The sequence below is a fragment of the Solanum tuberosum genome, unplaced genomic scaffold, assembly GCF_000226075.1.
Source record: "Solanum tuberosum cultivar DM 1-3 516 R44 unplaced genomic scaffold, SolTub_3.0 scf00184, whole genome shotgun sequence".
Classification (NCBI taxonomy): domain Eukaryota; kingdom Viridiplantae; phylum Streptophyta; class Magnoliopsida; order Solanales; family Solanaceae; genus Solanum; species Solanum tuberosum.
In genome coordinates, this window is record NW_006239109.1 from 1,157,392 (window position 1) to 1,184,420 (window position 27,029).

The window sequence follows — 27,029 nt, forward strand, 5'->3', positions numbered from 1 at the left end:
CACCCCCACTGGAGCTGTCAACAACGAAGTAAACGACGACGTACCATTTCCACCTTCATGTACTGACTCATTCAAGTTCACTTCACAACCCATCAACGACATCGAACCCGACCCGGAACCCAAACCCGACTCGGATCCCATCATTGTGATCGGGTTGGCGTGTTCTTGAACGTTGCCGGTACTGGAGTTGATACGGGGGCGTTTATGGGAGGAGTTCTTCCGTGTACCGCCGCCGACGGGGACGTTCCTTAAGGTGCCGCCACGTGTCCAATACCGGCGACAGGACTTACAGAAATGACGAGGTTGAGAAAGATTATAGTTGTTGTAATAACAAAACTTTGTGTTTGTAGAATCACAACGTGGACACGGCAAGTTCTCTGGTTCCGATGGCCGTGTTCCGTTTACCGGCGCCGGCAGTCTCGCCGGACGTCTGTCGCCGATTTCTGAAGACATTTTTTTTTCTTTTTTTTGAGCTTGTTTTGTTCAGGTGAAAAAAGGGTGTGTTCTTTTATGTAAGATAGTACGTTGAAAGAGGACAAAGATTTGATTTTTTAAATGAGAGAGAGATAAAGAAACAGAGCTAAAAGAGAAAAGAGAAATTTTTGTTTTGGCGTGAAATAGTGGGTTTCTTATACACACACACATATATATATGGATGGGGAAGGTTTTGAAATTACAGAATGGTTTTGTCGTTACATTAAAACCTCACTGAACTAAATTTTGATTACATTAACACTCTGTTTGGATAATTATTACTCATTATTTTATAATATATTATATTGTACTTTATTATAATGTACTGTATGGTAGATACAATGTTTGGCTAGATTGTATTGTTTGTTGTTGTTTAATAACATATTAATTATTTGATTTGATTGTATCGTACTGTATTGTAATTTATAAATTTACCAAAATATTCTTAATTATTCTAGGGTAGGAGGTTTGATTAGAATTAAATAATATAAGGTAAATGATAAAATAATATTTTGAAATATTATGTAAAGATATAATTGAAAAAAGAAATTAAGTAACAATGGGAACACACCAAATCAGTTGTTCCATAAAATAGAGATTTTCGTTGTTACGTAACAACGAAATTTAACAATACAATACATTTTAAGTAACAATCAAAACAAACATTGTAGGTATAGTAACGATACAATACAATACAATGGGTAACAATAATCCAAACAAAGTGTAAATTCATTATATTTTTACTAATTTATGTGTTATATTTATTAAATTCACATGAAAAAATAAATTTATTATAAATATAGTATAATACATCAAAATTCTTTTATTTGCTAAATTATGTATCATATTTATTGAATTCACATGAAAAAATATTTTTTTTATACATAAAATACAACGTATTTGTATGATTCATTGTACAATACTTTTAGAACCAGTTACGCATAAGGAAACAATTATCACATCTAGAACTCTTCACAATTTTATGGTGCAGTTCGAAAAGACAACACCTGAACTTTTCAATGCAATAAGAAATGTTAAAGATGAACTTCAACTAGATTTAAAGTTTAACAAAAATCAAAACACGATAGAATCATATTTCACTAAATTGTCTTAGATATATTTATACTTTTAAAAAATTATTAATTTATAATATTAATTGAACCATATATTTATATAGGGATTTTCTGAAAATATATTATCTTATTAAAAATATGTGATTTTTTTTCCATTGGCCCTAGTCGGAACCAAATTTTTTTATTAATTTACTGAATATTGATTTAGCGAGATTTTACTATACTAAACATTTCTAATATCTTAGTCATAATTATAACAAGCACTTGGGATTTTCTTGGGTAAACATAGTGTATTCAAGTAGACAATTTACTAATAAGGAAATCACTATTAACATTTAATGAGCTTTGAGTTTTATATATGTTACTCCCTCTGTTTACAAAAGAATGACCTTTTTCTTTTTTTGGCTATACTTTAACTTTAACTTTTCGCGTGGCATGTTTAAGACTACAAGATTAAAGAGTATTTTGATACATTTGATATAACTCTAATTTAAAACCACAAGATTAAAACGTCTTATTTCTTTTCTTAAACTCCAAGTCAAACTAGGTCATTTTTTTAAACGAAGGGAATAGTATAAATATTCTAATAGCTATAATAAGTAAAAATGATCATTATCAATAGATGTGTAATCTGATCACAAGTAAGATTGGTGGAGAGTTTTGTGTTTACAAGCTCACACATACTTCATTATCATTCAACTAAGTAGAGATTGAGGCCCCTTGAGATTCACGTTCACTGCCTATTATACTGCCTTTTGATCAGATATATTACTTTTGTCGAATTGAAATTGACATCACTGCATTGTACTTAAACAGTTGACCGCAGTTCGAAGGCACTTGTTTAATTTTTGATACTTTTTTTTCCATCAGAAATAATATAGAATAAAAAATGAAATAATCAATATCTTAGCGTAGATAGAGAGGTTTCTTTCGAAATCCTCAAGCATAGTAAATCAAACAAGTAGTGATAAGAACAAATTTATCTAAATTAACATTCACATATTCAAGCACGTTTTATATACCATCTTAAGTACAAAAAACAAAAGAAAAACATGAGTCATGTAAAATTAGTTTGATGTAATATTCATACCTTTGGAGTACGTACACAAATTTACTCCTACAATTTAATGTGAAAGTCGGCCAATCATGATCTTTATTTGACATAAAATTTAAATTGATAAATTTGAAATACTAGATCATTAAAAAAAATTTAACGTTAAGTCAATTTTTTTATTGGTATGTTTTGTTTCCCTTTTATCAATACTTGGTTAGTTTTGGTGGTCATTATGGGTCACACAAAAAATGGAAAATTATGGCATGAGCCACGAGCTACTGTTATTTAGTCATCTATCAATTGTAAAGATGTTTCCAAATGATGATAACCAAAGATTATCATTGTAACTTTTAGAACATGCTAAAATCAGTTGACTGATTTCCAAAATCACCGGTGCAAACCTACTTATTTCACTATGACTCATATTTCGTCCTTAATCAAAGGTCTTCGATTTAATATTTTTTGCTAGAAAACATTTTCCCCTAAAATGTGTGTTACACTGTGCTAGTGTCGGTAAGATGAGCCCATAGTTTGGTAATTCATCCAACCCACTCATATTTTAATGAGTTGGAAGAGTGACTTTTTACATGGGTAAAATATGGGTATCATATCCATGTTCAACCCATAAAATATGGGTAAAGTATGGATTAGTCAAACGGTTAAACTTCTAACTTTTATTCACTATATATAAATTCATGATATCACTAAAAATATCGTAATTTCTCTTGCTTTTTATGTTCTTCTATAGAACTAATTATTTTTCACTATAATTGAAAAGGTGAAGTCTTTGGCCCTCCAAAAATATATATTTTAAATGTAATTTCTTTTGTTACTTATAATTATATTTTTTTATTTGTTTAAATTTATATTGGATAATAAATAATAGTGTAAAATAAGCAAATCATGTATTAGTATTGACATTGCTTAAAGTGCATTAAGCATGTTTTAGTCCTAAAATGCAAATATTCATTTACTTTGAAACTAAAAATAGTTTCCCCTTGCTATTACATAATTTTATTTTATACTGAAAAGTTATAGGATTTTTTTTTTACTTTTATGATACAATAAAACTAAATGAAGCATTTTCAACATTTTTCATCTAAAAAAAGACTAAAATATTTTCTCCATGTTGAATTCTTAAGTAGAGTACTATTTACTCAGGTAAATATGGGTAAACTAGTATTTTACCCAATCCATTTTTACCCATATCAAAATATGGGCGAATTGAATTATTACCCATTTTATGTTGACCCATTTTCAACCCGTCCATTTGCCATCACTACACTGTGCGTATAAATCTAAATTAGTCAGACCTCTAATGTGAATATTATTAAAAAAATATATATGTCCAATCACAATCTAGTAGGAGCAGAGCTAAGGGCATAAGTTAATTATATTCATCAATCCGAACTTTCTTCATAAAAAATTACTACATAGATATATGAAGTTAAAATTATTTTTCATGTATATAAAGCACAACTTGATGTGCTAAGCATTAGCTATGCATAGAGTTCGGAGATCATGACAAGACCACAAGGGTACATTTTTGTAAAATGTCATTTTCATAGCTTAAAATTATGATTTATTGATCATATGACAATAACTTTACCAGTTACGTCAATATACTCTCTTTCCATATACATTATAGATATTGATTTTTTCAAGTTCTTTTGAAGTGTTTTTCTTGGAGTATATGTGTTTTGAATTTTTTTAGTTGCAATCTAGTATTTGAGCTTTTGAGTCTCTATGAGTATACTATATATAATGCTAAAAGCTTTTCATGATAGTTTTATATGTAGTAAAAAATTAAACTAGTGGTGCATATATTTTGTATAGCTTGCACCATTAGTTAGTGCTCTCATGATTTGTGATTGTTTTGATGTTAGCGGCGCATTTTTTATGCATATTATCTACCACTATTTAATTCCACATGCAACTTTTCACAAAATTTACTTGACAATCTCTTAGGTTCACCTTATCTTGTTTGGACAATAATATTACATGTGATGTAAGAAAAAAAAACTTGTGGTTTTATCATATGGAATCTACAAAGAATTTAACTATATATATGCAAATATTATTCAAAATATATAATATTCTAGCTATAGCATATTTTTGTTTAATCTTTAAAATTATCATATCAGACTTGATTATAACGAGTTATGTATTATAAACAAAAGAGTTGAGCTTAAATTTGTTAAGAGTATTGATTAAAACAATTTGGATTTACCAAATGCACACCACTAACCCGTCACTTTCTTGCTCTTACTGATCGTTTGGTATGAAAGATAAAAGATAAAAGACGAGGAGTAATTTTGCTATAACATATAAAATTATTTTATTTTATATTTAAATTAATTTATATTGCGAGTACTTAATGATGGGATAAGTTTTTTTATATATAAAATAAATAATTAATCTCATAAAGTATTATAAATTTATAAAATAACTTTATCTATTCCATCACTTGTACCAAACGATCTCTTAAAACTAATTTTTGCCCGGTCTAAGCAGATATGAAAAAAAATATGGACACGACAATATATAGGACCGACCACCTTGAACCTATTTGATCAGGACTTCCTTTTGACTAATGGAAATGACAGTTAACAAATAATTAATTTGGAAAATTTGTGTATAAAAAACGACTTTATATTTAGCCCCTAAAAAGTCTATAAATTTACAAAGTCAACAGATTAAGCAAGTTAGAATACACGACGACGTTAAATTTCAGATATTTAAATTACTATTTATTTTGATTTTGTATTTAAAATGACATTTTTCTTAATATTGACTCTAATATAATGTGTATTTGAAAATATACATAAAAGCTTTTAAAAAATTAATCAACTTATAATTCAAATATTCATATAAAATTTACCTTTAATTTTAAAAAAATTATCTGTATACTCCACTACATTTAAAGTCATTTTCCTCATACGTGCAACAAAAAAGGTAGATAGGCTTATGCTCACTCAAATAAAAATTCTTACATTTATAATATCTATTTTTCACATTTACAAATGCTAGTGCGACTAAATTTTATTATGGCTTTCAATTTTTTTCTTTTAGTTTATCGTTACTTGGTAGAGACTTTGGTGACTATAAAATTAGTTTTTTAATAAAATATTTACAAATATTTAACGTATTTTTTTATATGTATCATATACGAAATAAACAAAAGCTATTGATTTACTTGAACATGTAGCTACATTTACCCACGTAATAAGTAAAAAATGAATTAAATCAATAAAATAAATTAATACATATTTAATTTAAAATATTTTATATTAAAAATCAATTCAAATTGAAACCAAATCATGAACATCCTAATTAGTACTGACTAACGAGTGGGGGTGGGGGTGAAATAAAATAGTTTAAAAGGGAAAAGGACAAGGAAGATAGAGTCTCCGGGGATGAGATCGTTATTTTCTTAATTAGAGATTTCAACTCTTTTTATTAAATAGAGTCTTACGTGATACACATTCAAAATAGTTCAACTTTAATATAAATTCTATACATCAAATAAAAAATCAAAAATTACAACAATGAAATTTTATATAAACATATATATTTAAAATAATCAAACTTTAATATAAACGAAACTAACACATAGAAAATCAAATCGCAACGCATGGGGAGAAGTGAGAATAATGGGAGATTTTATGTTTTAGGGATTTGAGAAGCCGACAGTATAATTGAGGTTGTCGGGTTAGCGTGGGAAGCAATTTGTGGGTCCCCCTTTTCACCTCCACTCATCCTTTCTTATCAAATCGGTGCTCACTACAACTCACCAAATATTATTCGTAACATGAAAAATAACACAATCTATTATATCGGAATTGTAAACTGTTAATCAAACACTATAGAAAATCGAGGGTCAAAATTAATGAATACTTTCACTTTTTTTTTTATCTATACTTAACAGATTTGAGTATGTCAAAAAAAGATAAATCAATTTAGGAAACCAACAAATCACCTCACTTAAGATGAGGGACGTCTGCTGATTTTATTAATACATAAATAATTTACCTTCTAACGATACCAATATTGTGTGAAAAGTCTAGTGGGAGTGGCAGGCGAAAAAGAACATTTGACAGGTCTTGGTTAGTCCTATGTTTAATGAATGAGCAAAAGAGTTCAATATTTAGTGTTCAATTTTCTTAAAAATTGTAACCAGTCTCTAATCTCTATGTGTCTGTTTGTTTCAGAATTAGAGATAGTTACAAACAAAAACCTGTGCTTTAATCCAAGAAATAGTACTACAAAATCAGTCACTTATCTGATGTGATCTCCCTCTGCTCACTTCTGTTTTTTTACGCATTGTCGTTTTCATCTCTTTATATAACACACAAATTACTGACTCAACCTCTTTTTCTCCCCTTATTTGTGAAAAAATATGATGTTTATCTTTATTGAAAATCTTACCTATCTATATTAGTTAGCCTCGAGGGAAATAGCTTTTTCGTGAGACATAAGTTTATATTTTCACATCATAATATCCTATAAGTTATGTCTTATGTCCTTAAAGAACTTATATCTTGTGAGACATAGATTCAGTTACAAAAGAAAAAATATTAAAAATCGATCCGTTTGAAGGACAGACGGTGCAATTAAATACTAAAATTATCATCATAATGATAGTGAATTTACTTGGACTAAGTTCGAAAGAAAGATGTCCAAATTCATAACTTAAAACTAACAAAATAGCAAGCTCTGCTAATACAGAGTAGAAAGTTCAAATCTTGGGCAGCCAGATGCACTAAAACGGCCAAACCACAAGAGTTTATTATAGGCAGTCTTATCTAACATTTCTGCAGGAGTGATGAGACTATTTCCATGGTCTGAACCCGTGACCTCCTGATCACATGACAACAAATTTACCTGTTACGCTAATTAAAGACTCCCTTTCAATTTCTTGGCTTGATATGAGCTAGCATTGGGTGAAGTTTATGAGTAGTAAGACCCATTGTTGCAACATTTTCCTCTTCTCCCTCTTTTAAGCTCCATTTAAACTCTTGTATCAATCTAGCTATAGCTGTGCAGCTAATTGTCATTGCTTGCTGAGCACCAGCACATACCCTTTTTCCAGCCCCGAACGCCATTGTCTTCTGCAATTCCATTGGATCATACTTTCCGTTAAGAAATCGTTCAGGCTTCCACTCTTCAGGACACTCCCACACGTCCTTGTCCCTATTGCAACCGTATATATTTATAGCGATCTGCGAACAAAATGTATATAGACAACTAATTCAGTTACCTAGATAAGAAATAATAACAACAATGAATTCCCACGTCTACTTATAAGCTCATTTTGTAAATGTGTGCCTAGGTGGGCACGTCCTAACGATATCTGTATGGTCAGGATTGATCATGAATTGACAAGTTTTACTCTAAGCTGCCAACCAGCTACAACCCTTTTCGACTTGGGACTGACAATGTAAGCAAAGCTCATACACGCGGAGTTTACCTCACTTGATAAGAAAAGAAAATTTCAATTTACAAGTAGGGAAATAGAGTTAATTACCTCAGTTCCTTTAGGAATATAGTACCCTCCTACCTGCGTGTCTTCGTGGACATATCTTAGAGGAACAATAGGCACAGGACTATACTTCCTCAATGTTTCATGAAAGACAGCACATAAGTATGGAAGTTGGCAAAGTTTCTCTTCTGTGATCTTGTTAGATCCACAAACATTTTGAATTTCCAAAAAGAGTTGTTCCTACGCGATTAACAGCCGTGAGATACAACCAAACTTTGGAGAAATAGAATAGCAAAAACAAGAAGTGGGCATGATTATGATACTACCTGTCGTTTGGGATCTTTCGCCAATTCATACATTGCCCATTCTGTACTCACTAGTGTGGTGTCTGATGTTTCAATAATTGCCTCCCAAAGCAACATCAGAGTTTGCTTCTCTGTTAACGTATTGGCTTCAGATAACAAGTAGTCGATATAACTGTTCAGTTCCTGTATATAGATTCCGCCACGTTAGATAATTAGCCAAGGTCCAAACATGATTATGGAGTGGAAATAAGTGTCTGCTTAAAAGGAGGAAGAAGATCACCTCTCCCGAATTAATACGTTTCCTTTGATCTGCTATTAGGGCCTTCATCACGGCTTCCCTGCGCAGATGTTTACGCTGAATTCTGTGCTCAAAGCTTTTGTTAGGAACCCATTTTAGATAGGGGAAGAAATCTCTCCAATCCACATCAATTGCACCATCCATTATATCAAGCACTAAGATATTGAGTAATTCCTCTCTTGGCAAAGTGGCATCGAGTCCCTCCACATAAATAGCCTCTATATCCTTTCCCAAAGTCTGCAAATGAAGTTAAAACTTTTAAAATGATTGCGCAGTTTAAAGGAGTTTCCAAAATAACAACATACTGATGAAACTCACTTGTTTCAATGCTAAACCAAAAAGTTCTGACTGAAATGACTTCCTGAGATTAACTGCTTCGTTAGGATCAGTCCTAACCAAATCATGTAGTTGCTTTGACACATTTTCTACCAAGGTGTCCCTGTGGATACGGAAGCGCCTCTGCATATTAAGCAGTACTTCCCGTTAGATACGGAGTCTATGAAAAAAATGAGGAGAATCAAATTATAATTCAAAATATGGAGGCCAATTTCTAAATGACAAACCTGAGCAGTTGGTCCTAGAACACTGGTCAGTACATGGCGCTTTGCTGTCTTGTGAAACTCATCGTAATCACTTATTGCAACTATACTCTTATCACAAGTAAGGATTCTCAATGCGTTTGTTAGCTTTCTAGTTGAGATGGATGAAAATCTAGTCACCATAGTCTAAAAAGACGAAAAAGGACAATATTTAAATCTGTATCATGTATTGTGATCAGTATAGATATGATAAGCACACAAATGACACAATGGTGATTTAAAAAATAAGCACCAAACATGCCTCTATATATTGGCTTATACCTCAACCTATTGGTGATGACACCCCAGTAGTATCAATGTTACACGTGAGTCGTTACTTTGGTGTTGATGCTTATTCTACGTGATAAAGAACTACAATACCTTGAACATTGCAAAAGCTCTCCTCTTGCAAGGGAACTGGAGCTAAATACTTTAAGCTCTGTGCAACAATGTGCGATTAGTCGTCTAACCTCAACATTAGTTTATAAGATCTTCATATTCTATGTATTTTCTCAGATATTATCAGAAATTTATAAAGCCTCAACCAGCTATATAGTGAAAATGGAACTTTGCTGATACACCGCGACTGAGGTGGTACATGACACTACTTTATCATATCTAGTACGGTGATTCAGAACCTCAACAACCGAAGCTTTTCCAGTAGAACAGTTGAGGTCTTTCCAGAGAGCAACCAACCTATAATCCAGTGATGTATAGAAACCAAATATGGAAATAGCAGTTGTCTAAATCACCAACTGCTTCACCTTCGTAGTATGGCCTAGTCTTAACAAAGAGGCACTGAGGAATACAATCCATTTAGTGATCATCGAGAGGCAGGGACACGTACTTTAAGTTGGATCCTATAGGTAAGTGGAGATAGAGCTACATAGTACTGAAACCTATGCAACTGCAGCTATCAGGAAAATTTGGGGCTCATATACAGCATTAGTCAGATTATAAGCTTTATCGCCCTGGTGAGTCAGACTAAAGTAAAATATTTCTGACTCTCACTGCATAGTAGTAAAGAAACATATCTAATTCCTACTAAATGGTGTGGTCCTAAAGGAACACATATTTGTCTACATTTCTCCGTCACCACTCTCCTCTTTCTGCTAACCATTTTAACTAATTTTTACTATGCGTGTGATATCTCATATAATAGTATCTTTCTAGCTAGAAAAACTTGACATAAAACCTTTTGACATCATACAAAATTAAGACAGAAGAAGCTATACAGCAACCAAGAAATGGATAATGACTTACTTTAGTGACAAACTTAGAGCTCGAATGCTTGATTCCTAACTTACTAACATTGAAAAGAGGTTGAGAGTGATTATTTTGATTACCTCCTTAGCAAGTTCACTAGAACTGAGTACAACAATTGTATTTGCGCCGGTTTTGATGGAATAAATAGGTCCATAAGTTTCAGCCCAATTTGTAAATGTCTTGTGTGGTTTTTTCTCAGTCATCTGCAGCAAATTCCCAATCACTGGTAACCCTGGAACCTCTGCACCAAATCAACACATACTTCTCATCAACATTTACCTATCTACATGCTAGGCAGACGAATCTCACGTCGACACAGAACATAGACATATATATAGAAAATTACTAAAGATTTCAACATTTTTAACATAACTTTTAAGGTTGAACCATCAAATTTAAATCACGGATCCTCCTTTGGCTATATGTTACAAACTCAACAAATTGGGGGCAGGGTTAGTAAACCTATTCACGTGAACCCAATCACCTTTTTTTTTTTTGAAATTCTAAATTCATTTAAAAAATCCACTAAATATCTATAAATGTTTGATTATAAACACAGTTATTATTATTTATTAACTCGAGCTAACTACAACAAACCTATAACCTTCAAATTTTGAATCTACATGTGTTGGGGGCAATTAAATTCAATCCAAAAATGGGGGCAAGGTTTACAAGGTGGAGAATCAAACCATCACCATAGTTTCAGATAGTCAATCAACTGAGCTACTATGATTTCGCAGAATTGAATACAAAAGACTCAAAAGTAATGAATTTACCTGGAACAGGTGGGAGAAAATTTGAAGATTTCCTTTTTTGATCATTAACATATTCCTTAAGTAACCAAAATGAAATCCCACCAAGAGCAACAACTGGACCACCTACAGTAAGAGCAGTTCCTAATGGTACAGCTTGAAGATTCAAAATTGCATCCATTTTTTTACACAACTTCTGTTTTCAAGAACCAAAAAAAAAAAAGAAACTTTATAACTTGAAATCACAAATAAAAAAAAAGTTGGTGACTATGTATAGGCTTGGAAGAACACGTGTCAATATCAACAAAAAAAGATTCTACCTTTTGGGAAATTGATGCCTACAAAGAAACTGATGAATAAGAAGACAAATTAACTTATTAATTATCAAAAGTTGCAATCTTTGGAGGTTTCTTTAGAAGCAAAATAAAGGTAAAAACAGAGGTGGTGGTAGGTGTTTGGACCAGCTGGACACTTTCTGTCCTGTTGGTTGTTACGGTGCATCAATTTTGATAGCGTTTGACTATATATTTTGGATAATCTTTAAAAGGAAATATTTTTAAATGTCTTTTTGATCATGATTTTGGATAGTTATTAACCAAATTTCTTTAAATATCTATTTAATCATTAATTTTAGATGATTCTTAAATATTTGTCTTTAAATATCTATTTTATAATTAAATTTGGTCAATTTTTATTTTTTAATATTTTCAAATTATTAAAATTTGACTTAGACTAGTTTTGAATTTTTGAGAATTTCATTTATAATTTTTTTCCCATATGAAATGCATTTTTAAACATAATTTCAAATTTTTTAAAATTATAGCTTTAATATCATATTTTAAAAAAATTTATGGCCAAACGAGTGTGTTTTTTCTAATTGCTCACTCATTGCTGTTATCTGTGTTGGTGTGTATATTATCTTGTCCGTCACTTTATATAGTGGTGTTTGCCTTTGTTAGTATTTTGAGTTTAGTGAATTTTAATTTTTTTTAATAAATTATATATATACATATTGAATAAATTATTTTATATAAATATGAAATTTATGTTAAAATGATTATAAGTCTTGACAAATTCGTAAAGAATAATTGGCTCCCTCCATATTCTCCATCTATACAAAAAACAAGATTTGGTCCATTTGGACACACATGAAAAGTACTTTAATAAATTAGCATCATTGTGAGTTGATTTCATAGACAATAATTAATTTTTTATTTTACTAATATCGAAGTTATAATTTATATTTTATAATATTGAAGTTACTCAACTTTACTTCAGTACTCGGTACTCGCAGAACATCAAGTCACAAAATTATATTTTATAATGTAAATATATTTTTTAGAATTATAAATTTTCTTTAACTAAAAAGTCATTCAATTTTATTCAAATATCATATATAATTATCCTTTATTTTCTCCTCTGTGACTTTATATTACTTATGATTATTTTATTATTTATGATCACTACGAATTAAGTAAACCCCCAAGTCTCCACCTTCTTATAACCCCTGATTTCTCAAGACAACAAAACTCAAATCAAATTAATAATCTAAATCTAAGCAAATTAAACTCCAATTAATTATACAGTCGATCTATTTTTAAGTTGTTAAAATATTCGAATGAACATTGAACACTATTTTAATTAGCATCAAAATCTAAATAATAATATTAAAATTAAATTGCAGTGCGCATTCCCTTATTAGCTATTATTGCACTGTATGGCTGTGCACGTAATAGTTCACTTTTGCTAAAAAGAAGTTTTATTACTCCTAATCAGTCAATATTTTTTATTACTTTTCTCTAATTGAGCCATCAGCCATTGCAGCTTCCACTACTAATTTTTTGTCTCGCTAATTTTATTTAGCAACAAATTATCGATGAATTTATGTTATCTATACGAGCACAAATAGCGATGAATCAGCGAAGAAGTTTGCTAATGGATCGTCGGAGATGGTGGGGTTAATTATAGCATATATATCTCCCATGCTAATATAAAAATGGAAATATAAGATAATTTGCCGTGAAATTTGAGGATGATGAAATATATGCATAAATCATCGACTTAAGATAACAAAATTTCAAGCAACAAAGCAAAAAAGAACAACACATAGTAAAAAGCATAAATAAAAATGAGAAACTACATAATTATTAAATACTACGTACTACTATAAATACAGGAGGACATCTTACGAACAATCATACTCAACTATCTATTAATCTTCTATATATCTTAATATTCGACTTCTGTATTTTTATTTTTTTTTATGTAGGATCATGTAAAACATTGCTTTAAAATTTCAATAAATGTGAATAGAATTGGTTGAAGTAACTCGAATCAATTAAAAGAAAAATAAATTTAAGTCAAGAAAAACTGTTAAAATAATCATTAACTCCCATGACTAATCGAATGCTTAAATTCTTCTATTTTATCATCCTAAATCTTAATTATCATTTGGATTATATCCTAATGACAAGTGTTTGTACTTTCTTTCTTCACTTAACCCACGCGCCTTGATTTCCCCATTCTGTGCTACGTGTAACTCACGCTTTACCCCACGGGGTATTTCAGGAATTTCCTTTACCCCACTCCACCCCACCCCACCCATCCCCACCAGCTCGCTCGGGTCACATTGCTCCGTGCAGAAATTGTTAATTTTCATCTGAAACTTTCTTCTTTACGAGTCAATTAATTTCCATTTTTTTTCTCGATTTTCAACATTTGCTTTCTGAATTTTGATTGCTGTGTGTTTGATTAGTTGCTTAATTTCACATCCCCAGATTCTAAGAAAATGGGGTTGAAGGAATTTTGTGGGGTTCTTTAGGGTTTTAGCTTCAAAATTTAGGTGAAAAAGAGGGGAAATAGAGATGTTGGATGCAAGAAGGCCTCATTTTCTTGTGGGTTTTAACCCTTCCATGAATTCTGAAAAATTGGTAAGCATTGGTTCACATTGCCATATTGCTCTTAGCTTCACAACTTTTTGGTACATTCATGTTTGTTGAATTTTTCTTTTTTGTTCCTTTATATATCATTCTGTCAAAAAAAGACTTAAATCTTTTTACTGTGTTGGGTTTGTTGCTATTCTTACTGCATTTGGGCTAATTGTACAAATGAGCAAAAGTGTTTTGAAGAAAGGGGTTGGCCAAGAATGTTGTTTTTGGATCTAAGCAACTAACTTTAGTGTAACTATAAGGACTACTCATTGGCCAAGAATGTTGATTTTTGATCAAAGCAACTAACTTTAGTGTAACTGTAAGGACTACTCATTGGCCAAGAATGTTGTTTTTGGATCAAAGCAACAAACTTTAGTGTAACTATAAGGACTACTCATTGGCCTAGAATGCTGTTTTTCCATCAAAGCAACAAACTTTAGTGTAACTATAACTGTAAGGACTATTCATTGGCTAAGAATGTTGTTTTTGGATCAAAGCAACAAACTTTAGTGCAACTATAAGGACTATTCATTGGCTAAGAATGTTGTTTTTGCATCAAAGCAAAAAACTTTAGTATAACTATAAAAACTACTCATTGGCCAAGAATGTTGTTTTTGATCAAAGCAACAAACTTTAGTGTAACTATAAGGACTACTCATTAACAAATGCATGATGACAGTGAATGTTGCATTGAGATTGCTTTTTATTTAGGCTGTTTTAGTAGTTCGTTTTTAGTACTTTGAGCTACGTTTGCTTCACTTAGTAAACAATTGTGTCATACAGATATGAGTATTCGATATGCTACATATCAGACAAATGGTACATTCATTGTTTAAGTTTAACGAGCTTCATAAGCTATAAACTGAGATCTTAGCGTTCAGAGTATAAGGGGGGGATTAACTTAGGGCCCTGCATAGGTGTGTGATAGGCTCCATATGAATGAGCTATGTCAGGCGTGTGATACTTTGCAACATGGTTATTTTAAGGCAGTATTAAGAGTTTTGTAATAGAGATCAGTATCCGTTGCTCTTGGAACGACTTGCCTATGCATTTTAAAATGAAGTTATTTTGTTTTTAAAACAAACTCTTCTGAAGAACTTTATGTTATCAACTCTTGCAAAGTTTATTAATTGTTTTGATTCCTATATTGCAGAAAATTCCATCAAAATTCATTAAACATATGGAAGGAAGGGATTCTGGAACAACAGTTTTGGTGGGTCCCAGTGGAAATGCTTGGCCTGTGGACTTAATACAGCAAGATGATGGTTTATTCTTCCACAATGGATGGGTTTCATTTGTTAAAGATCACTGCCTTGAAACAGGGGATTCTTTGGTTTTCAGATATGATGGTGATTTGCATTTCACTGTGCAAGTATTTGACGAGAGTTCATGTGAGAAGGAGGCTGCTTATAACGCTGACTGCAGTTAAGGAGCAACTGACTTGTACAATCTTGCTCTGAAAAACCGAGACAGAGGAAACTCTGTTTTATTAGATTGCCTTGTTGTGAAGGTGTACCGAAGAAAATGAGAAGCACCGAGATCCCTTCCGAATGCACAAGTAGCCAGGATACCCATGGTCTTGCATCTAGCAAGGATGGGTACACTCCAGAAGATGCAGTTTGCTCATATGCAGGAAGAAATTATGCTGCTAGTTTTCTGGATGAAATGGAGAATGCTGGAGATGCATTAAACAGTAAAGTTACCATTGCTGTGCCAGCTCAAGCAAAGATAATCTTTAGCAATCCAGGTGAATGGTTATATTGTTTATTTTTATTGTTTTCAGTTCAATTTTTCTAGTTTGAGAAGCGTTCTTTGAATTGTCCATAAGTTTAATCAAGCCAATTTGATGTTACAGTTCATTTTAATCATGCACAGACATTTAGTAAACACCAATTTTTCCCATTGAATTGTGCAACTGCCTTGTCAAAAATCTACGTGTTTAGAGAGCCGACACTTTTATTTGTATATTTTAAGTTCAGAACATACTTGTCTCATGTGTTGCCTGATTCTTTACAACTTGGTAATGTTTCTTACTCTGCAAAGTGTTTGTATACATTTTTGCCCTGCAATTCTCCTAACCCATTATTTTGTTGTTTTCGTAATGGCAATGAAATTTCAGCTGTTAGAAATAACTATTTAACAAAATTTTTAGTTATGATTTGGAATAGTAACTGGTTTTTGAATCTAAAGCAAAGGTGAAAACAGGCAATGGTTCCTCCTAGAAAGATATGTGGTTGCCTGCACAGGAAGCAGAAAAGGTTGCCCGTTTGTTTACCTCAAGTTTCCCCTGTTTTACTAAAGTTATGAAGAGGTTCAACATCAGTGGTTCATACACCCTGGTGAGTAGGTTTTCTGTTTTCTTTAAACTAACATTTCTTGAAATGTCTTGCTGCAACTACAAAATCTTACAGTAGCCTTAGCTACTGTAATGCATTGCTTCAACATATTTTACTATCAATAAGTGCATCAAATGAGCTTTTATGGAGGAAGACAACTTATATTTACAGGATAATCAACACACGGTTCCTTTATCCCCTTTTACCTTTCATGATGAATTGGCTAAACTCAAAAAAATAGCATTGAAATCGATTTTTATTGACCAATCAGCATTTTTCATAAATCTTTTTAAACATGAATGTTGTCGTTGAGGATTATGTGCAACGTGGTAAAGTTGTTTTGGTTGTAATAGTTTTGTTGCCAACAATATCTGAGCTGCCTAATGATGTTTCTGTTTGTTTTACTAACTGAACTAAATATTTTATGTATTTGACCCGAAAAAAGAACAATGCACAATTGAAATAAATAGTCTTGGCATGAAACTGAATTGAGATTGCTCAAGAAGGAATTTAAAACTGGTTTAACTGGTTATTTGTAAAGATTAAGGGGTCGTTTGGTAGGTCGCATTAAACATTTGAAATGTGAGTTATTTAACATTAACTAATTAAAAAGGCAAATATATCACCACATGACGTTTGTGATTTTATATATATATATATATATATATTGTTTGTGCGGTTTCCTAATTATTTGTATTTTGAACAATTTATAGAATTGAATACATTTTAAAATTACAACTTGCAATTTTATGTGTAAATGTAGATGATTTATTCAATTTTACTATTATTTACCGTCTTTTCAATTTTAAAAGTTGATAGTTTATCTTTTTTAAATTGAAAATTTACATTTTGTAAGTGATCAATTTACTAAGATAACAATTATTTATCCTCAAATAATTTTTTTGTTATATAATTCTGATTTCTCTTCGTTATCGATTTCGAAATAATTTATCGACGTCGATTATTCTTATAATGAGTAACACGGGAAGAAAAAGAAAGATGAAAGGATTTGGTGGGTGTGTTCAGGATGGGGTGGGGGAGATATTTCTTTTTTGTTATCGCCGGAGGAATCGGTGGTGGATGGAGATGGCGGAGTGACAGAGAAGAAGACGAAGGAGTAAAGGCAATATGTTAGATGGGTGGGGATGGGGGAGACATTTTTTTTTGTCAATTTAATTTTCTAAATTATTAAAGGTTGAAAATAATTTTTTGTTTTTCAAAATTAAAATTATGGGCCCATGTGCCACGTGTCGTAATTCTATTCGTGATTTTGTCAAAATTATGTGTGTGATTTACACGCACAATATTTTTAATGGTAGTTGTCATTTTATGTCCAATAGATAAATATTCGTTAATATTAAAGTGTCTAATAGGTAAGGTCTTAATTGAGGTGTCTAAATGAATTATGCGGACAACTTTAAGGGGATGTCGATGACTTAAGCCTTAATGGTGTGATTTACACGCACAATATTTTTAATGGTAGTTGTCATTTTATGTCCAATAGATAAATATTCGTTAATATTAAAGTGTCTAATAGGTAAGGTCTTAATTGAGGTGTCTAAATGAATTATGCGGACAACTTTAAGGGGATGTCGATGACTTAAGCCTTAATGATACCACCAAATGAAAGGTATTAGTTATACATCCTATAATACCATGTAGGGTGTATAACTAATCCATGGATTATACATAAGCCCAAATTCCTACCAAACATAGTACTAAATAATATCATACTTAATACATGGACTATTTCTCCTAGTACTCCCTACCAAACGACCCCTTAGCGTTATAGTTTTCTTAAAATTGTAGCCAGTCTCTAATCTCTATGTGTCTGTTTGTTTCAGAATTAGAGATAGTTACAAACAAAAACCTGTGCTTTAATCCCAGAAATAGTACTACGAAATCAGTCACTTATCTGATGTGATCTCCCTCTGCTCACTTCTGTTTTTTTACGCATTGTCGATTTCATCTCTTTATATAACACACAAATTACTGACTCAACCTTTTTTTCTCCCCTTATTTGTGAAAAATTATGATGTTTATCTTTATTGAAAATCTTACCTATGTATATTGGTTAGCCACGAGGCAAATAACTTTTTCGTGAGACATAAGTTTATATTTTCACATCATAAGTTATGTCTTATGCCCTTAAAGAACTTACATCTTGTGAGACATAGATTCAATTGCAAAAGGCAAAAATTAAAGATCGACCCGTTTGAAGGACAAACGGTGCAATGAAATGCTAAAAATTATCATCATAATGATAGTGAATTTACTTGGACTAAGTTCGAACTGGATAAGTTAAAGAAAGATGTTCAAATTCATAAACAAAATAGCAAGCTCTGCTAATACATAGTTGAAAGTTCAAATCTTGGGCAGCCAGATGCACTAAAACGGTCGAACCACAAGAGCTTATTATACGCAGTCTTATCTAACATTTCTGCAGGAGTGATGAGACTATTCCCATGGTCTGAACCCGTGACCTCCTGATCACATGACAATAAATTTACCTGTTACGCTAATTAAAGACTCCCTTTCAATTTCTTGGCTTGATATGAGCTAGCATTGGGTGAAGTTTATGAGTAGTAAGACCTATTGTTGCAACATTTTCCTCTTCTCCCTCTTTTAAGCTCCATTCAAACTCTTGTATCAATCTAGCTATAGCTGTGCAGCTAATTGTCATTGCTTGCTGAGCACCAGCACATACCCTTTTTCCAGCCCCGAACGCCATTGTCTTCTGCAATTCCATTGGATCATACTTTCCGTTAAGAAATCGTTCAGGCTTCCACTCTTCAGGACTCTCCCACACGTTCTTGTCCCTATTGCAACCGTATATATTTATTGCGATCTGCGTACAAAATGTATATAGACAACTAATTCAGTTACCTAGATAAGAAATAATAACAATGACAATGAATTCCCACGTCTTCATATAAGCTCATTTTTTTGTAAAACTGTGTGCCTAGGTGGGCACGTCCCAACGATATTTGTATTATCAGGATTGATCATGAACTGACAAGTTTTACACTGGCTGCCATCCAACCACAGCCCTTCTCGGGCTTGGGACTGACAATGTAAGCAAAGTTCACACATGCGGAGTTTGCATCACTTGATAAGACAATAAAATTTTAATTTACAAGAAGTAGGGGGAAATGGTTAATTACCTCAGTTCCTTTAGGAATATAGTACCCTCCTACCTGCGTGTCTTCGTGGACATATCTTAGAGGAACAATAGGCACAGGACTATACTTCCTCAATGTTTCATGAAAGACAGCACATAAGTATGGAAGTTGGCAAAGTTTCTCTTCTGTGATCTTGTTAGATCCACAAACATTTTGAATTTCCAAAAAGAGTTGTTCCTACGCGATTAACAGCCGTGAGATACAACCAAACTTTGGAGAAATAGAATAGCAAAAACAAGAAGTGGGCATGATTATGATACTACCTGTCGTTTGGGATCTTTCGCCAATTCATACATAGCCCATTCTGTACTCACTAGTGTGGTGTCTGATGTTTCAATAATATCCTCCCAAAGCAACATCAGAATTTGCTTCTCTGTTAACGTATTGGCTTCAGATAACAAGTAGTCGATATAACTGTTCAGTTCCTGTATATAGATTCCGCCATGTTAGATAATTAGCCCAGGTCCAAACATGACTATGGAGTGGAAATAAGTGTCTGCTTAAAAGGAGGAAGAAGATCACCTCTCCTGAATCAATACGTTTCCTTTGATCTGCTATTAGGGCCTTCATCACGGCTTCCCTGCGCAGATGTTTATGCTGAATTCTGTGCTCAAAGCTTTTGTTAGGAACCCATTTTAGATAGGGGAAGAAATCTCTCCAATCCACATCAATTGCACCTTCCATTATAGTAAGCACTAAGATATTGAGTAATTCCTCTCTTGGCAAAGTGGCGTCGAGTCCCTCCACATAAATAGCCTCGATATCCTTTCCCAAAGCCTGCAAATGAAGTTAAAACATTTAAAATGATCGCGCAGTTTAAAGGAGTTTCCAAAATAACAACATACTGATGAAACTCACTTGTTTCAATGCTAAACCAAATAGTTCTGACTGAAATGACTTCCTGAGATTAACTGCTTCATTAGGATCAGTCCTAACCAAATCATGTAGTTCCTTTGACACATTTTCTACCAAGGTGTCCCTGTGGATACGGAAGCGCCTCTGCATATTAAGCAGTACTTCCCGTTAGATACGGAGTCTATGAAAAAAATGAAGAGAATCAAATTATAATTCAAAATATGGAGTCCGATTTCTAAATGACAAACCTGAGCAGTTGGTCCTAGAACACTGGTCAGTGCGTGGCGCTTCGCTGTCTTGTGAAACTCATTGTAATCACTTATCGCGACTATGCTCTTATCACAAGAAAGGATTCTCAATGCATTTGTTAGCTTTCTGGTTGAGATGGACGAAAATCTAGTCACCATAGCCTAAAAAGATGAACAAGCACAATAGCAAGATGTCAAAAATAATTTCTCTATATCAAGTATCGCGAGTACATATATGATATATAAGCCACACAAATGACAAAGCGATTAAACGAGCATCAAGCATGCCTCTATGTGTTTAGCTTATACCTCAACCTATTGGTGAATTCGTCACTGTATACTGTTGATATTACCGAGTCATATTTACTATATGATAACAATATCTTGAACATTGCACTACTCCGTGTCTGTCTTATCTCAAGCTCTCCTCTTTCAAGGAAACTGGTGCTAAATACGTTAAGCTCTGTGCGGTTAGTCGTCCAACCTCAAGAGTAGTTAAGTAGGATCTTCATGTTTATATTATTTTCTCTGATACTATCAGAAATTTATAAAGCCTCAACCAGCTGTGTAGTGAAAATGGAATTTTCGCTGATACACCGCCAATATATGCCACAACATTTTGGAGATACAGCTATATAGTACTGAAACCTACGCAGGTTGCAGCTACAGCTATCAGGAAATTTTGGGGCTCATGATATACAGCATTAGTCAGAATATAAGCTTCATCGCTACGTTCAGTCAGACTGAACTAAAATATTTCTGACTCTCACTACATATTAGTAATGAAACATATCCAATTCCTACTAAAATTTGTGTCTACATTTCTCCGTCGGCCACTCTCCTCTTTCTGCTTAATAGGACATAAAACCCAAAATTAAGACAGAAGAAGCTATACAGCAACTAAAAAATGGATAACAACCGTACAAAGTTTACTTTTAGCGACAAACTTTGAACTCTAATGCCTGAATCCTTACTTATTAACATAGAGAAGAGGTTTAAGAGTGATTACCTCCTTAGCAAGTTCACTAGAACTGAGTACAACAATTGTATTTGCGCCGGTTTTGATGGAATAAATAGGTCCATAAGTTTCAGCCCAATTTGTAAATGTCTTGTGTGGTTTTTTCTCAGTCATCTGCAGCAAATTCCCAATCACTGGTAACCCTGGAACCTCTGCACCAAATCAACACATACTTCTCATCAACATTTACCTATCTACATGCTAGGCAGACGAATCTCACGTCGACACAGAACATAGACATATATATAGAAAATTACTAAAGATTTCAACATTTTAAACATAATTTAAATCATGAATCCTCCTTTGGCTATATGTTACAAACTCAACAAATTGGGGGCAGGGTTAGTAAACATGTTCACGTGAACCCAATAACTTTTTTTTTTATATTCTAAATTCATTAAATAAAATCCACTAAATATCTATAAATGTTTGATTATAAACACAGTTAACTCGAGGTAACTACAACAGCTAACTACAACAAACCTATAACCTTCAAATTTTGAATCTACATGTGTTGGGGGCAATTAAATTCAATCCAAAAATGGGGGCAAGGTTTACAAGGTGGAGAATCAAACCATCACCATAGTTTCAGATAGTCAATCAACTGAGCTACTATGATTTCGCAGAATTGAATACAAAAGACTCAAAAGTAATGAATTTACCTGGAACAGGTGGGAGAAAATTTGAAGATTTCCTTTTTTGATCATTAACATATTCCTTAAGTAACCAAAATGAAATCCCACCAAGAGCAACAACTGGACCACCTACAGTAAGAGCAGTTCCTAATGGTACAGCTTGAAGATTCAAAATTGCATCCATTTTTTTACACAACTTCTGTTTTCAAGAACCAAAAAAAAAAAAGAAACTTTATAACTTGAAATCACAAATAAAAAAAAAGTTGGTGACTATGTATAGGCTTGGAAGAACACGTGTCAATATCAACAAAAAAAGATTCTACCTTTTGGGAAATTGATGCCTACAAAGAAACTGATGAATAAGAAGACAAATTAACTTATTAATTATCAAAAGTTGCAATCTTTGGAGGTTTCTTTAGAAGCAAAATAAAGGTAAAAACAGAGGTGGTGGTAGGTGTTTGGACCAGCTGGACACTTTCTGTCCTGTTGGTTGTTACGGTGCATCAATTTTGATAGCGTTTGACTATATATTTTGGATAATCTTTAAAAGGAAATATTTTTAAATGTCTTTTTGATCATGATTTTGGATAGTTATTAACCAAATTTCTTTAAATATCTATTTAATCATTAATTTTAGATGATTCTTAAATGGGTGGGGTAAAAAAATTGAATTTAAAAACAAGCTTTAAAATTTATTTTTTTGGGGGGTGGTTGTGGGGCTGGTTTGAGGATAGGGACAAAATAAATTGATTTTTTCAACAAAAAATAATTGTAATTTGAAGTTGGAAGAGAGTTTTGGAAAATGTTTTCCTTAAGTTTTGAAGGGAAGTCATTTTCCTTAAATTTGAAGAAAATGAGTTGATTTGAAAAACATTTTCCAAAAATATTTAACCCAACCAAACATGAGAAAATTGGAAAACATTTTCCGAAAAATGTTTTCCTTCATACCAAACACACCCATAAACTTCAAATCCTGAATCAACATGTGTTGGGGCCCATTAAATTCAATCCAAAAATGGGGGCAAGGTTTACAAGGTGGAGAATCAAATCATCACCACAAATTTAGATAGTCAATCAATTGAGCTACTAAGATTCCGCAGAATTGAACACAAAAAAACTCAAAAGTAGTGGATTTACCTGGAACAGGTGGGAGAAAATTTGAAGATTTCCTTTTTTGATCATTAACATATTCCTTAAGTAACCAAAATGAAATCCCACCAAGAGCAACAACTGGACCACCCACAGTAAGAGCAGTTCCTAATGGTACTGCTTGAAGATTCAAAATTGCATCCATTTTTGATTTTACACAATTTCTGTTTTCAAGAACCAAAAAAAATATGAACTTTATAACTTGAAATCACAAAAAAAAAGAGAAAAAGTTGGTGACTATGTATAGGCATGGAAGAACATGTGTCAATATCAAAAAAAAAAGATTCTACCTTTTGGGAAATTGATGCCTTCAAAGAAACTGATGAACTAGAAGACAAATCAAAATCAACTTATTAATTAGGGAAAATGCATAAGTACCCCAGCCTATGTCCAAAATTTCTGAGACACACCTAACCTTTACTAAGGTCCTATTATCTCCCCGAACTTATTTTTTAATTAATTTTCTACCCCTTTTCGGCCTACGTGGCACTATCCTTGAAAAAATTGTCAACACGCACTGGGCCCACAAGATAGTGCCACGTAGGCCGAAAAGAGATAAAAAATTATATATAAAATAAGTTCGGGGGAGGGGGAGGGGAGGGGGTAATAGAACCTTAGTAAAGGTTAAGTGTGTCTCAAGAATTTTGGGCATAGGCTGAGGGGTACTTATGCATTTTCCCTATTAATTATCAAAAGTTGCAATCTTTGGAGGTTTCTTTAGAGGCAAAATAAAGGTAAAAACAGAGGTGGTGGTAGGTGTTTGGACTGGCTAGACACTTTTTGTCCTGTTAGTTTGTTACCATGCATCAATTTTGATAGCGTTTGACTATATATTTTGGATAATCTTTAAAACAAAATATACCTAAATGTCTTTTTGATCATGATTTTGGATAGTTATTAACCAAATTTCTTTAAATATCTATTTAATCATAAATTTTGAATAGTTTTTGAAACTTTGTTTTTAAATATTTATTTAAGCATAAAATTTTGGATGATTCTTAAATATTTGTCTTTAAATATCTATTTTATAATTAAATTTGGTCAATTTTTATTTTTAAATATTTTCAAATTATTAAAATTTGACTTAGACTAATTTTTGAATTTTTGAGAATTTCATTTATAATTTTTTTTCATATGAAATGCATTTTAAACATGAGTTCAAATTTTAAAATGATAGCTTAAATACCATTTTTTTAAAAAAAATTATGGCCAAACGAGTGTTTTTTTTTCTTTCTAATTGCTCACTCATTGCTGTAATCTGTGTTGGTGTGTATATTATCTTGTCCTTCGGGTAAAACTTATCTGCATCGGGTGTTTACACCAAGCCAATTCATGCATGCCTTGTGTTTAAATTTATAATTCATTTTATTTCATTAAATCAGGTAATAATGGAAATTGCATAGGCTTGGTATAAATATCCGGTGCGGGTAAGTTTAGTGATTTTTTTTTTATATTTATATATATACATATTGAATAAATTATCTTATATAAATATGAAATTTATGTTAAAATTATTAAGTCTTGCCAAATTCGTAAAGAAATAATTGGCTCCCTCCATATTCTCTATCTATACAAAAAAACAAGATTTGGACACACATGAAAAGTACTTTAATAAATTAGCATCATTGTGAGTTGATTTCACAGAAAGTCATTATTTTTTATTTTATTAATATCGAAGTTATTTATATTTTTGTAATATAAAAGTTACTTCTCATTTCAGTACTCGCGGGACGCCGAGTCACGATAAATTTTCTTTAACTAAAAAGTTATTCAATTTTGTTCAAATATCATATATAATTATCCTTTATTTTCTCCTGCGTGACTTTATATTACTTAAATAATATTAAAATTAAATTGCAGTGCGCATGCCCTTACTGGCTATTAATTATTATTGCACTGTATGGCTGTACCTGTGCACGTAATAGTTCACTTTTGCTAAAAAGAAATTTTAAAAATTACTCTTACTTTTCTCTAATTGAGCCATCAGCCATTGCAGCTTCCACTACTAATTTTTTGTCTCGCTAATTTTATTTAGCAACAAATTATCAATGAATTTATGTTATCTATACGAGAACAAATAGCAATGTATTAGCGAAGAAGTTTGCTAATGGATCGTCGGAGGTGGTGGGGTTAGTTATAGCATATATATCTCCCATGCTAATATAAAAATGGAAATATAAGATAAATTGCCGTGCATAAGTGATTCATATATATTATGTGTTACATGATTATGCTGAGATAGTAATAATCAAATAGAATGTTTTCACATACACATACACATATATATAACAAATGAATTTTGTCAGTGGAATATTCATATAGACTGTTTAAAAATGCAACAGTATAAATACACAATATAGATGTGTGCAATATCTACTTAATTATATGACTTGACACATTTAGAGTATGCTATGAATGGAAGACTATATATTACAAGAAAATGGTATGGTTCTAAGAGCATTCAAATTTAGAACAGAAAAGAAGCTAAGGTTATTAAGAGAATATAAAAAACTACGTCTATTTAACTATGAAGAAGACATTTAAATATTTTCCCAAAAAGCAGAAGGTATAACAACAATATACTCATTATAATTTCATAAGTGGAATCTGAGGATGATGAAATATATTTCTATTATATAGAAGAGTGAAGCCAAAGGACGATCAATGGCAAAATGGTAATTAATGTATGAGATAGTGGCAAATTATAATTTAGTGGATATAATCAATTTCTTGTTTTGACTTTTAATCCCACACATTCAGCATAGTTCTAAAAACTCTCATTTCACCTCTTTTAGATAGTTTCCAGAATATTCCTCAGTTGGCAAGCCTATTTCCAATTTCTTAGACTTCCCCATATTTATGGATAAACTCATAGTTAAATCATTATTATTTTTCTTCGATTTACAACTTCCACTCTTTTGGTACTCTTCATCTTCTCAAGCTGGTATTGCAATTTCAGATTTGTTTTCTTATCAATTACTTCCAGTTTTTTTCTATGTATATATATTTTTTGAATTTGGTGTTACTTTGAGTTTAGTTTTCTATATATTAGTGTATTGAACTGAGAAGTTTGATGAGTAAATATTTGTTTACTCCTCCTTATATCATTTATTTACTGATTTAACAAGTTAAAATTTTCAAGTAAATTGGTGCATGGGTGAATTTTTATGCCTCCACTCTCTTACCAGTATCTAAATCAATTACGAAAAACTTTTCTAAAATGCCCAATGTCTCTTTTATATCGTCACTACAAAAAATATATGTTTACCAAAAAGGGTGTTGACGAGGAGTTGAATTCTCCGATAAATGAGCACATCTGTGAATTTTCTTTATGCAAACAATGACTTTTCTTAGTTTTCTATGACTCCTTATTTTGTGCTCCTTTTGTTTTTGT

General features: G+C 32.0%; 4 protein-coding genes across 9 annotated transcripts; 1 reads left to right on the forward strand and 3 right to left on the reverse strand.

Moving 5' to 3' along the window:
• Positions 1 to 665, reverse strand: LOC102597980 (dof zinc finger protein DOF3.4-like; the record flags this gene model as incomplete). The annotated part of the gene is made up of 1 exon (XM_015312060.1): positions 1 to 665. A coding segment is annotated over exon 1 (453 nt), but the record flags the coding sequence as incomplete, so codon positions are not given.
• A 6,544-nt stretch (positions 666 to 7,209) lies between these two features.
• Positions 7,210 to 11,727, reverse strand: LOC102589573 (ent-kaurene oxidase, chloroplastic-like). Of its 2 annotated transcripts, XM_006354880.2 has the most exons (9): positions 11,603 to 11,727; positions 11,307 to 11,478; positions 10,611 to 10,771; positions 9,250 to 9,411; positions 9,005 to 9,145; positions 8,669 to 8,923; positions 8,410 to 8,571; positions 8,129 to 8,323; positions 7,210 to 7,823 (listed from the first exon to the last, which is right to left on the reverse strand). In XM_006354880.2, exons 2-9 carry the CDS (start codon positions 11,461 to 11,463, stop codon positions 7,512 to 7,514), a joined length of 1,545 nt encoding a protein of 514 aa, XP_006354942.1. In that variant the 5' UTR covers positions 11,464 to 11,478; positions 11,603 to 11,727; the 3' UTR covers positions 7,210 to 7,511. The 2 variants fall into 2 exon arrangements, with proteins under 2 accessions (XP_006354942.1, XP_015167577.1); XM_015312091.1 differs by lacking the exon at positions 11,603 to 11,727 and having other exon boundaries at positions 11,307 to 11,517.
• A 2,177-nt stretch (positions 11,728 to 13,904) lies between these two features.
• On the forward strand, positions 13,905 to 17,031 carry LOC102589248 (B3 domain-containing protein Os01g0723500-like). Of its 3 annotated transcripts, none has more exons than XR_001474347.1 (3): positions 13,905 to 14,212; positions 15,366 to 15,959; positions 16,403 to 17,031. XR_001474347.1 is itself a non-coding variant. In XM_015312094.1 (2 exons), the coding sequence occupies exons 1-2, from the start codon at positions 14,147 to 14,149 to the stop codon at positions 15,639 to 15,641; spliced, it is 342 nt and encodes a 113-aa protein (XP_015167580.1). In that variant the 5' UTR covers positions 13,905 to 14,146; the 3' UTR covers positions 15,642 to 16,389. The 3 variants fall into 3 exon arrangements, 1 of the variants encoding a protein (XP_015167580.1); XR_001474346.1 differs by having other exon boundaries at positions 16,418 to 17,031; XM_015312094.1 differs by lacking the exon at positions 16,403 to 17,031 and having other exon boundaries at positions 15,366 to 16,389.
• A 1,875-nt stretch (positions 17,032 to 18,906) lies between these two features.
• On the reverse strand, positions 18,907 to 23,819 carry LOC102588924 (ent-kaurene oxidase, chloroplastic-like). Of its 3 annotated transcripts, XM_006354878.2 has the most exons (9): positions 22,810 to 22,955; positions 22,514 to 22,685; positions 21,843 to 22,003; positions 20,834 to 20,995; positions 20,589 to 20,729; positions 20,253 to 20,507; positions 19,994 to 20,155; positions 19,713 to 19,907; positions 18,907 to 19,396 (listed from the first exon to the last, which is right to left on the reverse strand). In XM_006354878.2, exons 2-9 carry the CDS (start codon positions 22,668 to 22,670, stop codon positions 19,085 to 19,087), a joined length of 1,545 nt encoding a protein of 514 aa, XP_006354940.1. In that variant the 5' UTR covers positions 22,671 to 22,685; positions 22,810 to 22,955; the 3' UTR covers positions 18,907 to 19,084. The 3 variants fall into 3 exon arrangements, with proteins under 3 accessions (XP_006354940.1, XP_015167579.1, XP_015167578.1); XM_015312093.1 differs by lacking the exons at positions 22,514 to 22,685; positions 22,810 to 22,955 and adding an exon at positions 23,624 to 23,819; XM_015312092.1 differs by lacking the exon at positions 22,810 to 22,955 and having other exon boundaries at positions 22,514 to 22,739.
• Positions 23,820 to 27,029: the final 3,210 nt, after the last annotated feature.